Source organism: Parasteatoda tepidariorum, chromosome 4 (genome assembly GCF_043381705.1).
Source record: "Parasteatoda tepidariorum isolate YZ-2023 chromosome 4, CAS_Ptep_4.0, whole genome shotgun sequence".
Taxonomy (NCBI): Eukaryota; Metazoa; Arthropoda; class Arachnida; order Araneae; family Theridiidae; genus Parasteatoda; species Parasteatoda tepidariorum.
In genome coordinates this window covers 99,337,580-99,352,404 of record NC_092207.1, presented here as the reverse complement: position 1 = coordinate 99,352,404, position 14,825 = coordinate 99,337,580, and the positions used below count along the sequence as shown (strand labels likewise).

The 14,825-nt window shown below is 30.5% G+C and overlaps 1 protein-coding gene across 13 annotated transcripts in view; it reads left to right on the top strand.

Annotated features, from left to right (window-relative positions):
* Window positions 1-14,825, top strand: part of LOC107441179 (protein grainyhead) — a 72,916-nt gene that overhangs the window by 47,179 nt on the left and 10,912 nt on the right. For all 13 annotated transcript variants that reach the window (XM_071180243.1, XM_043041924.2, XM_043041928.2 and 10 more), the window contains exons 4-9: window positions 3,007-3,331; window positions 10,652-10,861; window positions 11,121-11,348; window positions 13,128-13,297; window positions 13,399-13,490; window positions 13,892-13,962. In XM_071180243.1, coding sequence (XP_071036344.1) covers window positions 3,007-3,331; window positions 10,652-10,861; window positions 11,121-11,348; window positions 13,128-13,297; window positions 13,399-13,490; window positions 13,892-13,962 — 1,096 coding nt within the window. The remainder of the gene's footprint in view (window positions 1-3,006; window positions 3,332-10,651; window positions 10,862-11,120; window positions 11,349-13,127; window positions 13,298-13,398; window positions 13,491-13,891; window positions 13,963-14,825) is intronic.

Genomic DNA, 14,825 nt, shown 5'->3' with positions numbered 1-14,825 from the left:
CCATTTTGACTGCTTTTCAATTAGAAAAACAATGATGTATATAACGACACAATTTCTTAGAATTTTGTAACTTTTTGTACAGCATATAATTTTTTTTATTGCTAATATTTACTAATATTTTGTTATAACTGTAAATAATATAAAAAATATTAAAAATTAATTTTAAACAAATTTCTTTACACATAAGTTATTCTTTCATTATCATTTGTTATTCTTTCATTATCATCATTTCATTTCATTTTGACTGCTTTTGGGCAATATAGGTCTATACTAAGTTTCAGTCTTTTTAGTGTTAATAACCATTAAAAAATTGCAAGATTAAAATGAAATAACTCTTGATAAAATAACTATTTCGTTGATTTTCCATTCCCACGGTGATCACTTGATCACTTTCTTCCATCTTTTAATAGAATAAAACCATGGTTAAATTGGGACCTAATACTTCTCCACATGACCGATTTGTACTGATGCACCACAATTAAGGGCGCTCGGACATAATTTAATCACGTTAACTTATGTTAAGAATAATAATAAGAAAAGATTTAATCAATTCCTGTATGGGATTGTATGAATTTCTTTTTGTATCATTGTACGGAATTCATTTCAACTCCGCCATTGCATTCTAAAGAAGAAATTAACTCGTTTCAAAAGATGTCGTTTATGCTATAGTCATCAGCCATGAAACATTTTCCTGTTCATGCGATACTCATATTCTGCCTGTTATGAGCGGAATTAATATTTAACTGCCAAAATCTATTATATATGTATAGTATTTTTTTTTCATGCATGAAATCTTGATTGGCGGAAAAGTTTTATTATTTTGTTCAATTAACTAGCAAAAATACCATAAGTAGCTTAAGCGATTTATAACTGTAACCGAATAACGCTATTTATATCTTACGAGAAACAAATAACTACTATTTACGTTAAAAACGACAACGCAGTGAATCTCTAATGTTATCAACAATCCATGGCCGTACAGTAATCCAGGCACGTTCGATGACATAAACCGTGTCATTTAATCCACTTCTCAAAAACTATTGTTCTAGTCTTTTGTGTACTTTCTGTTGTGTAAAGATTGACTCTAGCATTTCCCAGTGCCTGCCTTCACGCCTCGATGGTCGAAGCCCAATAGACTCAGAATACTAACGATCCAATATTTTTCTTCTTTTTATTTTTATTAGTAACAATAGTTATTTCATTCTCTCCCGGCTGATCAAAGTCAGGGAATCACTGGTGCCTTTCATAGCAGGCTAATGGGCAAAAATTGTTAACTTTTTATGGATGCGTTTTTATTTTTGGAGACTACCGCCCGTATCATCCATCGACCATTGTCCTACCGGAAGTGACTAATTGCGATGGGTGATTGTTGCCAAAATAGAAATGTCCTTGCTGTTTCCTGGTGATCCCGCATGGATGAGGTGTTGGAACTGCGTAGATGGGGAGTTGCGTAAATGCGTGAATTACGAGTGTTCACGCTCCGATGATACGTTGATTGAGCTCTCGACGCCGTTTTGTAACATTTGATTGCTGTGTGGCCATCATCTTTCATCAATTATAAAACAATTTGAGTTTAAAACATAGTCCATTAAAGTAATCTTTAAATGCTTTTGCATGACTCAAGAGCATGTTGCGAGGAAGAAAAAAAAAAACTTTTCGCTAGTTAATTTTAATTTAATACATTATATATTAGAACACATTAAAACAAACTTGTATACCTCATTTTTGAAAAACATTATGTAAGCCACACTTCTGGATGTAAAATGTATACAATCCTACTTATGCAAAGAGCAATTCAATTATTTATTCTTCAAGTTTTCGCACAATACTTTTAAATTCTCAGAAGCGCTTATTGATGTCGTGTGTATTAAGACTAAACCTAAACAAATCTTTTTGTTTCTCTACAATTTAATCAAAGAAATTCTAGTTTAGTTTTTTTTCTTCAAATTTCCTTTCATTAAATTTTAAAACGCTTTTACTGGTAAATCATAACTTTGGATTGCATAAAATATTTTAAGATACTCATTCATGTGAACTTTTAAAGCGAAGTAAAATTTTTGAAGAAACTGTCCTCATTTGTTACTTAATAAAAACAATACTTTTTTTTTGTTGACAAAATCATTGCCAAATTAAAAATAGTCAGTTTCTTAATCTGAATTTATTTTAACTGTAACATTCATTATATATAATTATATTATTCTGCAAATAGGCTTGTTTAAAAAAGAAAAAGAAAAAAAATAGCAAAGTAGATAAAAGAAATAGAGCCAAAAAATAGATCCAAAAAAACTATTTTTATTTACTTTTGTCTATGTATTTTCCAGTTGATATGCCTCAATAGGATTACATTGAAGTGTTGAAACAAAATTAAAATGTTCCGAAATTCAGTGCTTGCTGTTAAAAATTGTTTTTTTTTTTTTAAAAAACTGTAAAAATAAACCATTTTTAGTTTAGCAAGGCGTAGAGCAGGAATCCTCAACTTTAAAGATCTGTTCCCCGCCCGGCGTCCTTACATCTTCAGTGACGGCGTAAAAACGTTTGTCCTGAAGAAAAGGGGGAAAAAAAATGCTACGAGAAAGTAAAATCTTTAACAAATTCCCATGATAGTCTCAGACAGGTATTTTAGAATGTGCTCATAAGTTGGAATGGATACCTCTGACATAAATCGCTGTACCTCTTATCAATGCAAGAGGCTTTTGTCAATAAAATATTCTTAATCAATAACTTAGTAATTTTTTCTCACCCTCTCCTCCAAAAGATTGTTTTAAAAGCATACAAGACATTATAATAAGCACTTTCTTTTATTTAATTATTTTTATATCATTTATAGCACTGTTTGATTTAATCTAGAGTAAAAAAAAAAAAAAGGTTTATATACTTTAAAAACCTGATTAAAAAAATAAAAGCGTCATCCACTGGATTCATTCCTCCATATGCTATTAAAACAGTAATGCTTGATATGATTCTAGGTTTCAATACTCAAAACAATTCTTCATTTGTTTATTTCAGCGTTGCTGTCGCTCCATCTGAAGGTGAATTAATCACTGCCCACACAGACACATCTCCAGTGCCAAGTCCGGTCCAACAACCGAGTGACCTGTCCACTCCAACAGCCATTTATCTCCACAGGGGTGACGGTAATAAAGTAATTGTACATTCGTTAGACAGAGAAAATTCAGTTATACAGCCAGTGCCAGACGGAGTTCATGACTCTGGAAAAGATGACAAAGAGAACTCTCAAGCTCTGCCATTACTCGCACCCTCAGCTGTCGAAGTCAAACAAACAGACGATGGGGATAACCAGGACGTTGAAATGGTCGAGGCTTCAAGACACGTAAGCTGTTACTTCAAACATTCTACTGTTTTATTCGACATCAAATTATTAAGGAGGATCTCCCCTCAGGACAGAAGGTCAAACCTTTTGAGGGTATATCTACAGAAAAGCGAAAATTAAAGTGATAAATCGCAGCTTACACCAAATTATTCCTTAGGATTGTTTCCAGCTAGGTATTTCACAAGTTCCCGGCATTTCCAATGGATACACCAAAACATTCTATTGCCGATGAAAAGATATGGGAGGTTTTTTTTTTTTTTTTTTTTTTTTTTAAAAACCGAAAAATGCTCTTTTGAAAAATGACTTTCCTCGTTTACAGTTTAATTACCCCAAGCCCTTTCTAAAAGTGATAGCATAGAATAAGGTGCTAGATTTTTGAGATAGAACGCTTTGCTTATGGAAACATTTAATATAAAAATACAATTTAATGAAAAAAACTTATCGCTTTTAATGTTTGTAAATATCCTGCTCCGTCCCTGTTAGTACCAAGATGTTATAAGATTACAAGTTTGATGCGAACTAACTACAGATGAAATGGAGAGGATGTGATTGAGACAACATTATTTTAATCTAAGAAAACCCGAACTATTCGAAAAGTTATCCAAATGTTTGCATTTCTCTCCAATTGATCTCTCAAGGTACTGTTGTATAGTTGCCACCATTTTTGCTGTTGAGGTACACTTTCAAGTACAGAACTATAGTTATCGTACAAGAAATTATATGAAATTGACAAAATAACAATTGTTTGAAAGAATGAAGGCAGTTATTTTACTAAAAAAAAGTCTTGCTTCTTTTTTTTTTAAATGAAATGTTTTTGCAATGAAGCCCTCAAATCGATTTTAATGCGCATAAAAAATATGTGCTGTCAGTAAACAACCAAAAAATGGATAAATAAATAAAACTATAGCAGTGAAAAAGTGCACTGTGAAAATGTTTTAGTTCACCTCAGCACCAAAAATGGTGGTAACTATACACTATTTATATCATAATAATAACAACAGTACAGTAACATTTTGGAACAGTATGACTCCATCGTGATGTCCCAATGATAATGTCCCCTTTTCCGCCTTTTTTCAAGCTATATTAACCATTATATGATAAAATGAGTGCTGTATAACGGACTTTAGCTTATTTACCATTTGAACTCCATATTTAATTTCATCGTATCTTAGCATTCTGTTAAACCTCTAAAAATTATTTTCATTAAACAAATACTAGATTTTCTTAATCGTCATCCATTTTAGCTCAGTATATTTTTCCTGCTGATGGAATTGTTTAAATTTACAAATTGAAAAATGGGTTTTAGTAACATGATTTACTTAAATTGATTCTACTATTTTATTAATTGAATTTCATCGGAACTCTTACGCTTAAATTCCACTACGTGAATGATTTTTTCCTCTGAATTTCCGATGCAATAACTTTCAGGAAACTGCAAATTTCAGATGGCCATTTATAATGAACAATAGGCTTACAAAGTTTAACAAGAATATAAAAATAATAAATCCCCAGACTGAGAATTCTATGGTCAATCAATAAATGTTGATTATTTTAACCTTATTATCGAAAACTAGGATAAATTATTGAGGTTATAGGGCTCCGGCACGCTGCTGATTTATTGGACTGACTTAACCTTACTGATTTGACCTCTTCAATATTATTCAAACGTGTCTGGTTTATACTTTTTTTTCTTTTCTCTCTCACACACAAACCATTTTTCATCTAAATAAACAATTGTCAAGAAGAATATTTAATGAATTTGCAGAACGAGTCTTTCCTTGAAATAGGTTGCAGTGCATTTTCTTCCATGAACAACATTAAAAAGGGCCATTTCAATTTATGATGTAAAAATAACTGACATACTACCAGCTTGCCCAGCAAAAGTTTCGACAAATGCCTTTTGAAGTACGGCCAAACTTAAAGAAAAACGAAATCGTGATTTTCCTCGAAACGGCTTTTTTTTTCTTTCTGAATTTAGGAATCGTAATGAATAGAAACAAAAATATTTATTGTTTGCATTACTCTGTATGTTTTGCTCCAAATTTAGAAAACTACACAAAAATGTTAGTCTTCTTTACTGAGATATACTAAAATGGCAGATATTCTACTCGAGCTTCTTCAGTAATTCTACAGTATTTACTGATGTACTTGACTAAACTAAATAGTTTAGATAACATCTATTTAGTTTCCGTTAGTTTAACGATAAGGTAAAACTTTTGTTTTTTAAGAAATATGAGTAGGCGCAACTTTATAACTCCATCAATATTTATCTTCTTTATTTAAAACTTAACAATTTTTGTAGTGATGTAGTTTTCGCAGCACGTAGGATAATCGTTTTTTTTTCTTGAACAAAATGACAATATATGGCCAAAAAAAAAGAAAAAAAATCCTCGTTATTAGGGCACGATTCGTCAATCAGCAAGTAGCGAATTGCTAGTTAAATAATCAAACGCTAGATAGAAAAAAAATTTGCTAGTAACTTGATTGGTCTCGATTTTCAATCGTTTTCCATCTTTTGTTTTCATGCTTTTTGATGTACTCAATTCGCGACAATTCCGTCGTAAAGCCACCTCGTTTTCAATGGGTTTTTTTTTTAAATTTTTTTTTATTACGCCGTTTTAATTTGGTTTTTTTAAATTTTAATACGGAATTTCTACACCCAAATTTCGAATTTGAGTAATCCCTTTTTTGACGTGCTTTATTTGCGACAATTCCATCATTTAATCCGCATCATTTTCAGACTATTTTCTCGGCAGTTATTCTATGTTTTTACGATTTTTTTTCACATGGTTTTTTAAATTATATTTTTAATATGGATGACATTACACGTGAGTTTCAAATTTGACTAATCACTTTTTGGCGTATCCAATTAGCGACTATGCCATCGTAAATAAATGTCATTTTCAAATCGTTTTTCGACAGTTGTTGCAGTTGTCTTACTTCCGGCCCGGCAATTTCCACATCGTTCTTAAAATCTCGATATTTCAAATACGATGTCATCAATAACAACGTATTCGTAATCACACATTTGAGTACTTAAATTTTAATAAGAGTATAAAGATTTAATATTTACTATTGAGTGATCTTTTTATTGCAATAAGCCTTACAACAATGTGTTGCGATTCTATACGTCACAAAATATATCGCGATACCACATTAAAAACATGTTTGTTCAAACCCTGATTTTGCTAGTAGCATTTTCAGCATTAGAACTCATTTCTACTCATTTAGAAAAATGAAATCTTGCCCTGCAAATAACTCTTTCAATCAAATTGGTTGGAAATTGATAGTTATCTAGTTGATTAGTACGAAAAATGCTGTTTTACGGGGAACGTTCCAATTTTATATTTTAATATATATATATATATATTAAAAGAAGCACAAAAATTTTAAAATCATTAAAAATATCAACTATCACCAAAATACAAAGACGAAAAAATCATCCTTAAATATCGCTAAAACAAATGTTAGTACAAAGATTCTAATTCATTCGTGGGTAAGAATTAATCTTTACATCATGAATTTTTAAAATAGCTAGTTTTTTTCAGGCAAAAGTGAGTGAAAGAACTAACATACAATCTGAAAATAGGTTGCGGATAATTTAAGTTCTAAACATAACTACAGTTATTTATCACAGTTTAATTAGTTGAAAAATTTTAAATGCTGATACGAGTAATAGTTGTGGTTTAAAATGAATGTTTCTTTTATGTTGACCTAGATACATTGAGAGAGAGAGAATGAGCCATATCTAGGTTGTCGTGGGTTTATTTAAAATTAATGTCCGAAATAATTTTTCTTAATGATATGTTTGAAATAACGTTTTAAATCAAAATATTTTAGGAATTGAATTTGATTCAGTTCAAAAAATTATAATGTGAATAAACTTTTATAATTTAAACTATTTTCTCCATTAAAATTTAATTTCGTATTTCCTGGTGTTGAAAATATTTAATTCAAAATCTGTTTGCGCAGATAATGCGAATTTCGTTTGAAAACTTATTTTTTCTATATTATTATAAGAAAATTAATTTATTTTAACGATGCTAATTGATTTTTGTATTTATTTTCCCAAAACGTAAAAAAAAAAGAAAGAAAGAAAAAACTTCAATAGGATTTGACTAGAGAAAAGGTAACTTGTGCGAATTCTTGGCGCACAATATTATTCACTCATTGTGTGAATTATAATTAAAATAATATAAGAAAGTTTGCCTAACTATTTTTTCGAAAGAGCTTTTTATTTGAGAAATCAATTCGACGCAATATATCACCAACTCTTTTCTAATTAAATTTTAAACTTGGGGAAATCGTTTATTGCGCGAATATTTACAAAATGATTGAAAACTAAATAATAGAGTTAAATAAAAATTTTAAACTGTGTTTTTCATGTAGACTGAAAAGTATAAAATAATTTTATGTGTCAGACCTAAATTGAAAATCACTTTCGTAACGATTCACTTTTAAAAACATGGGGCAAAGGGAATTATTTATTTATTTTAAGTTTTGCGCCCGCTAGTTCATGTCGGAAAGTGGTTGGAATTTCAATTGTTGATAAAATTTAGAAAACAGTAGTAACTTGAACTAATATCAGACATTGTTCTAGTTTAAATCTGTGTAATTTAGCTAGTTAGAAAGTTGTCGAAATTTGTATTAGCTAAAAATTTCTTTTGACAGCAATATGGTAATACTTATGATGAGTCGGAAATGATCGAAACTGTTTATTGCAAATTTCCTTTTCAGTTATTATTGTCATCCAGTTTATTTAGTCAGAAAGTATAGCGATTGACTATATATTCTACTTAGGGATAAATTCTGCTTACGGCGGTCAGTAAATGATCGAAACTTGTACTGTTTTCAAATTCAGAGATCCAGTAGAGACTTGAATGCTAGTTAGAAAATTGCCAGAATTTCGATGGAAAGATTCCCATACACATAAAAGTTGCTTAATAAAACGTTGTAAAAATGAGTAGACAGGTATACTTTGTGTTAGAAATTTCTTGTGTGAGACTCATCTTTATTATTTAACAAAAAAAGTTAATTTTAACTTTTTTAATAAAATCGGTGCTCTCCTGTTCTCGGGTTATTAGAACATAAAGACAGACTTTTGCTTTCATATAAAGGGGAAAAAAAGAGATGTGATGTAAGCTTCACTTTCAATGATTTCGCTTTTAACCAAATTTTAAATTCTTTGCCTGATATACAAATTGATAATATTTCACATGGTGGTTTTATTAGTTTCTCAGGCTTATAAAATCAAGTGTATACAAAGTGTTCATTCCTTTTCCATAAATCGGAACTGAAGAAATGTTCTACATGGTCAGGGTTCCCCCTCAATTTCGGGGGGGGGGNTTTTTAAAACAGAATTCTCGGACTCTTCCAGGTATATAAAAAAAAATCTCAATGAAAACCCGAACCATACCGTATCTATACCATGCAATTTTTCATCAAACAATTTTGATTTTTTATTTATAATGTCAAATCTTAGATTTTGTGAGCAAAGAAATATCACTGAAAGAGGATAGGAGCATAGAAATTTCACTAAAATGGGAAATTTTTACAACTAATAATTGTAATTGATAGTACATTTATTTAACTCGAATATCAATAACTGTTACTGACAATTCTGGGACTGGTTATTTTTCAAGTATAATGTAGAAGTTTTCCAGTCTTTTTTAAAATATTTTTATTTATTTTTATTTTTTAAATTGCAATTTTTCCTGACTGTTCCCTGCTTTTAAGAGGCAAAATAAAATTCCGTGACAATTCCACTCCCATACACATAACCAGTGGGAATCCTGATAGCAAACAGAGATGGTAAATTGTATATAAAAGAAACGTTTTTCTCTTCCTTTTGGGCCTTGAATATTTAATCCTTTTGAAACATTTAACTGTAATTCATATCACGAAATTAATATCTGGATATCCGAAGTATTTTTCCAATAACGCTTTTTGATTGCAGCTCTTAAATGATATTATTTATTGTTTAAATAAATTTGAGCAGTTGGGAAAATTTTAAACGCCTTCACTTTTTCTTTTTGACATAGAAATTTTTTAAGCACTGCTATTCATATTTTGATTCAAATCGTGAGTCATAAAAAGCAAAAAATGGGAACAATAAGTATTAAATCGGCTATAGAGAAACAATTTAGGAATTCGTTTGGGTGTTAAAAGAAGAATGAAGTTCTATTGGGTCAAAAAACGCAATCAAAACCGCATCCAAATCTTCTCACGATTTTATAGTGGAACCTTGTTATTACTATAATACACCCACTCTATATACAATTTCTTTTAAAATTGCTTTAAATTAAATGCATACAGGAAGATATGTACACGCATGTTACGAGATTTTTTTTTCCCTTCTGTTTTTTTGTTTGGCTTGAAAGGTGACTGGGAAAAATTGCATCACCTAAAAGAGGCTCCTAAATTTTTATTTCGAAACTCGTAATACTTTGTTAATGTATCGCAACATCATTTATTTATTTTGTGAACTCACGTGTAAAATAATTACCAGTGAGAGTGAGATTGAATGTTTGGCTATTACATTCGCTATCTGTTATAGCCAGTACCCGATTCAATGTTTGATTTATCATAAGGCCTGAGAGGCTTAAGCCTAGTGCCCTCATATTTGTGTGGTCCCCTAAATGAAGCAAATAATTTATTTTCGTTCTTTTTTCTTAGGAATTGTCTATTATAATTATGAATTAGCAAAAATTGAAATAAGTATCAATTCAAATTTGTTATTATATCGTAATTTATTTATATTATAAATGATTTTAAAAAAAACTTCATTATTAAACAACATGTAAAATTGGTCTAAAGTAACGACCAGGGAGCCCTTGTCAGTTCTGAACCTGTGGCCCTACATTTCAAGATCAGCCCGGTTTTATTTCGCACGATTCGTCCCGTCTATTTAAAATGCTTTATATATCTTCTGACAATATTGTATGTTCATGATTGTTATTTCAAATAAACTCTAAGATCAAAAGGACCTTAATCGGAATGAGAAATATGCTATGATTGAAATGTGTATCAAATCTAGTGTAGAAGTTACGAGTTCTCCTGTTTTCTTTCTTTATACTCCAACCCCTCCCTCCTGTTTTTTAAATACCACTGCTGATCCTGAAAAAATATCCTTGTATTGATGTGATGTTTCAAGCTATTTCTTTAAAAAATTAGTACGTTGTTTCAGAACGTAAGTCGGATAATTCGAACTACATAATCATTTGCATTGTTATTCAAAATTAAATGAATGTATACAATTATATAAGTGTATGAAGTACTAAATGAATGTATGAAGTTGTAATTTGCTAATTTCTCGTGCAGGATGAATCTTCTCCTACTGGCATCCCTTTGGAGAGCGCCACATATCCCACAGGAGAATTTTCTCCATCTGCATACGAACCTCTGGGCACTGGTCAATACAGCGTACTGACTAATGTTGTGGTTACGGTAGCTCCTCCACCTCAGTATGGGGTCCAAACAACATCGGCCAGCAATACTTATACGCTTACTCCAACAGATTATTTTAGAGAGGTGTGTACATTTATATTCATTCCGCATCTTTTAATTGAAAAGCTTGGGTGGAAGAACATATCGAGTGACATTTTAGAAACACTCAGTTTTCTAAGTTTATGGCTCACTATAAATATGGAACATTAGGACGCTTGTACAACCTTTTGAAAGCTGGTTTCCTTAACTTCATTTAAATCTCAATGGACATGGTCTTCCACTCTCTGCTTCCATATATTTTTCGTAGATGTCACTCTGAAATATTTTAAATTCTTTTACTTAGTATCTACCACAATCTACTACTGATCAGCAGTATGTGCAAGCAGTCAGACAGTTAGCAGCGTATCCAGAAGCCACACTAGATAATGGTACTGCGTATGGAACCGTGGAAAGGTATATTAGGCAGCAGGCAGCCTACAAACCTACCCCTCACGGATTAACCGTAGATCTTCCTTCACCTGATTCTGGTATCGGAGAAACTACTGTAACTCCAAGGGATTCCTTGCAACAAGTAAGATATGATTATTTTCATTAATGATTTTATTTCTGATTTCAGAAGTGTTTAACACTCATTTTGGGGAAGAAAAAAAATATGTGCATAAGAAATAGACTCTACAAGAATCTAATATATCGGATCGCTGCTAAAGTTCACACCTGATTTGAAACTAAATAAAATAGCCCTAAAACTAGTATTTATTCATCAATAATGTGTTTTCCATTATGTTCAATTACTGTTTCTGTATCTCGTGTTTGAATTCTCTTTTAGTATAAAAAAAATTGGGCTGTTTTTCCTCAAAGCAAGCAAGGATGATTCTGATTAGCTCCGCAGATTCCTTTTCCATTCAAATTATTTTGTCGACAATAGAAAATCTGCGGGTGCTCGATCGGCAACGAATATGTTAAGTTCTGCAATTTCCGAGAAACAATATAGAAAATAAGCGAGTCGTCCACGGTACATTTCAAATTTTGTTCGTCACATTCATCTTCAATTTCTTCTCCATCTTACAAGTTTTTTTTTTTTGTCGTTTAGATGACCCACAAATTTTTACATTCAGCAGATAATTTTTAACTAAAAATAACATAAATTTTCTCCAATCCCTTAATAGCTTAATTTTCGTTACAAAATTTTGACAATTGAAGTTAAAACATTTTCTAAGTTAAATCTTTAAAATCTATAATAAATCTCTTGATATATTATGCTTGTAAAGTAATAAATCCTGAAGCGTGTAACAAATTTCTTTAGAAGGCTGTAAACAAATCTGAACTGCTGTATGCTGAGACCCGGTATTGGTAAAAGCGGAGCTAGTTTAAATTTCATATTCTTCAAGCATTTCACGTCAATGAACTAGCCTTAGGCCCACTACATTCTTTTTTTTCGATCATTAGAAGGTCGTAAGGCTATCTAGAAGATTGCAGACACGTGGAGAAATCGAATGACGCATGTATCTCGAAAGTTCTCGAACACTTTCATTTTTGTATTTAAAATGCGAAAATCCAAGAGCTTGAGGATTCTATATTGATCTAGCTAAAGAAATCTGCCCAGACGTGATTTACGAGAACCACCCAAACTCAAAATATGAATGCACACATTCGCGCAATTAAAAAATAATAATAATATATTAATCTTACATTTTAACTCGTCAAATCATATTTCAACTATCAAATTCTTATTTGATTTAAGGTGTTCAGGTCCCGTCTTTTTATTTATGAGATTGATGTATAATTAGAATAGTCGGTTAAATTCCTTTTTTTCCTTCTGAAAAATAGCCTCAACATTAAGAAAATGGACATATTTTTAAAATGGGAGTTAGGATAATGAATATAGCTATAAGTATACGTTTAAGGAAATAAAAATAACTCAATTAAGATAAGATAATTAAGAGAATAAAATTAACAAAATAAAAATGCTTGAAAAAATGGACATACCATTCGAATTATGTTTTTAAGGTACTGTTATGACTGTTGTATATAAGAAGTAAATACTAATTATTCGTAACGTTTTTTGTTTTTTCTTTACTTTTAATTTAATAAATTTTCACACGAGAATTTTCAAAAGCAAAGGAGTAGAAAAATTTCTTTCGTTAATTAATACTAAAAAATACCGTTTTGTGCCATTTTTTCTAACGCACTTTTTAAGTCATGTCCCGTTTTTAAAACATTCATTTTGAGCTAAATTCGTAAATAAAAATTTCGNAAAAAAAAAAAAAAAAAAAAAAAAAAAAAAAAAAAAAAAAAAAAAAAAAAAAAAACACATTTTTGAATTAATGTTTAAAAAAATTTTATATTTCAGATATTTGATTATACAGAAATAGCCCAAGCTCAACCTATACTCCAACAAACTGATGAAGATTCTCAAACATCAAGGGGAACGTCAGTAGTCTCACCATCTGGTCGTAAAAACTCTTGGAATCACGAATATGGTCGAAATTCAGAACTAGACAAAGTTCAAATTCCTAAAATGTAATAATCGCATACTCTTAAAAGCAAAATTTATTCAGTTGGAGATGTTATTAAATGTGATGAAGTAACATCAAAATTAATTTCTTTTTTTTTTCTTCCAGTTTCTCCGATGTAGGATTTCACTACTTCCTAGAGTCTCCCATTTCCACCAGTCAACGAAGAGAGGATGATCGCATGACTTATATAAATAAAGGTAACTTTTGAAGCACTCAGTTAGCAATTTCCTCTATCTTAAAAGATGAGTAGTTAAACTTCAAATATTTCAACCTGCAGTATTATAGTGCAGTGACCACTTGTAGAAAACTATTTGATGATCCACTTAGACAAGGGGTCAACTTATAAAGGCGGAATAAAATTGTTTTTAAAAGTTGGTTATGTGATCATTAAGATCAACTTAAATAAATGATCAACATACAGAGAGGGTCAACTTAACTGGTTTCTATTAACTAAACCACTTTTATATCAAGAATGGTAATGACAACACCTAAGACTTGTAGGTGTCGTTATTTAAGTGGCTATAATAGTGAAATTGATCAGAGTTCATACGATTAAGTTTAGCTTCCATAATAGTAAAGTTGTATTTTTTAATTACAGGACAGTATTATGGTATCACTCTAGAATATATTAATGATCCAGAAAGAACACTCCGAAGTTGTACTGTCAAAGTAAGTAAATCTATTTAAAAAAAGCATTCTTTAATGTGATAGAAGCTCTCCAATGATTAGATACAAAAGAATTGTGTGAGACTTTCTGGAGATTGGCCGAGTAGAAAGTCATCCCGGATTTAATAAGAAATTAAAATATATTTTAAAACAAATCTTTGAGGTAATTGTGAAGAAAACAAATTTAAGGGAAAAGGGGGATAGGGAACTTCTAAATCTTATTTTACAGATTGATGCCTCTTTAGTTGGAAAATGCTTGTTATAAATTTGTTGCGGTGTTTAAAAAAAGCGTAAAAAAAATAATTAAATATTGTACAACCAATAGTAAAGAGCAATCCTTATTGCAGTTGTGTTACATAAACATAACAGGATTGCAAACAAAAAAAAAAAACAAAAAAAAATTAAAAACTTTTAACAAAAATCGAGATAATTTCTCTTTCATATAAACTGAAATAATATTTGTAACTAGCAATAAATAAAGGGTATATTTAACAAACATTTTGCATAATTTGCCATTTGGACCCACCTCTAGCAGAAATATATTTTTTTATTGTATCCTTTAAAAAATATATCAATCTAAAATTATATAACTCGTACAAAATGTGTCATCGTGAATGTTACCCCTTTTCTAGCAAACCATATATTTTATTGAAGTATTAAACAAATTTCAGAATTCAAAGTGAAACGAAGGCTTAATGTTTAATTACTCCAGACTTATGAAAATAATTTTAACTCAGAATTGACTCATTTTGGTTTGTATCNCCCCTCCCTTCTGACGATAAAATAACATCAAATACATTTTCTGCCATTTTTTAATCAAAAGCAAGTAAATCAAAAAAGTTTAATCAAAAACAAGTTTTCCATTC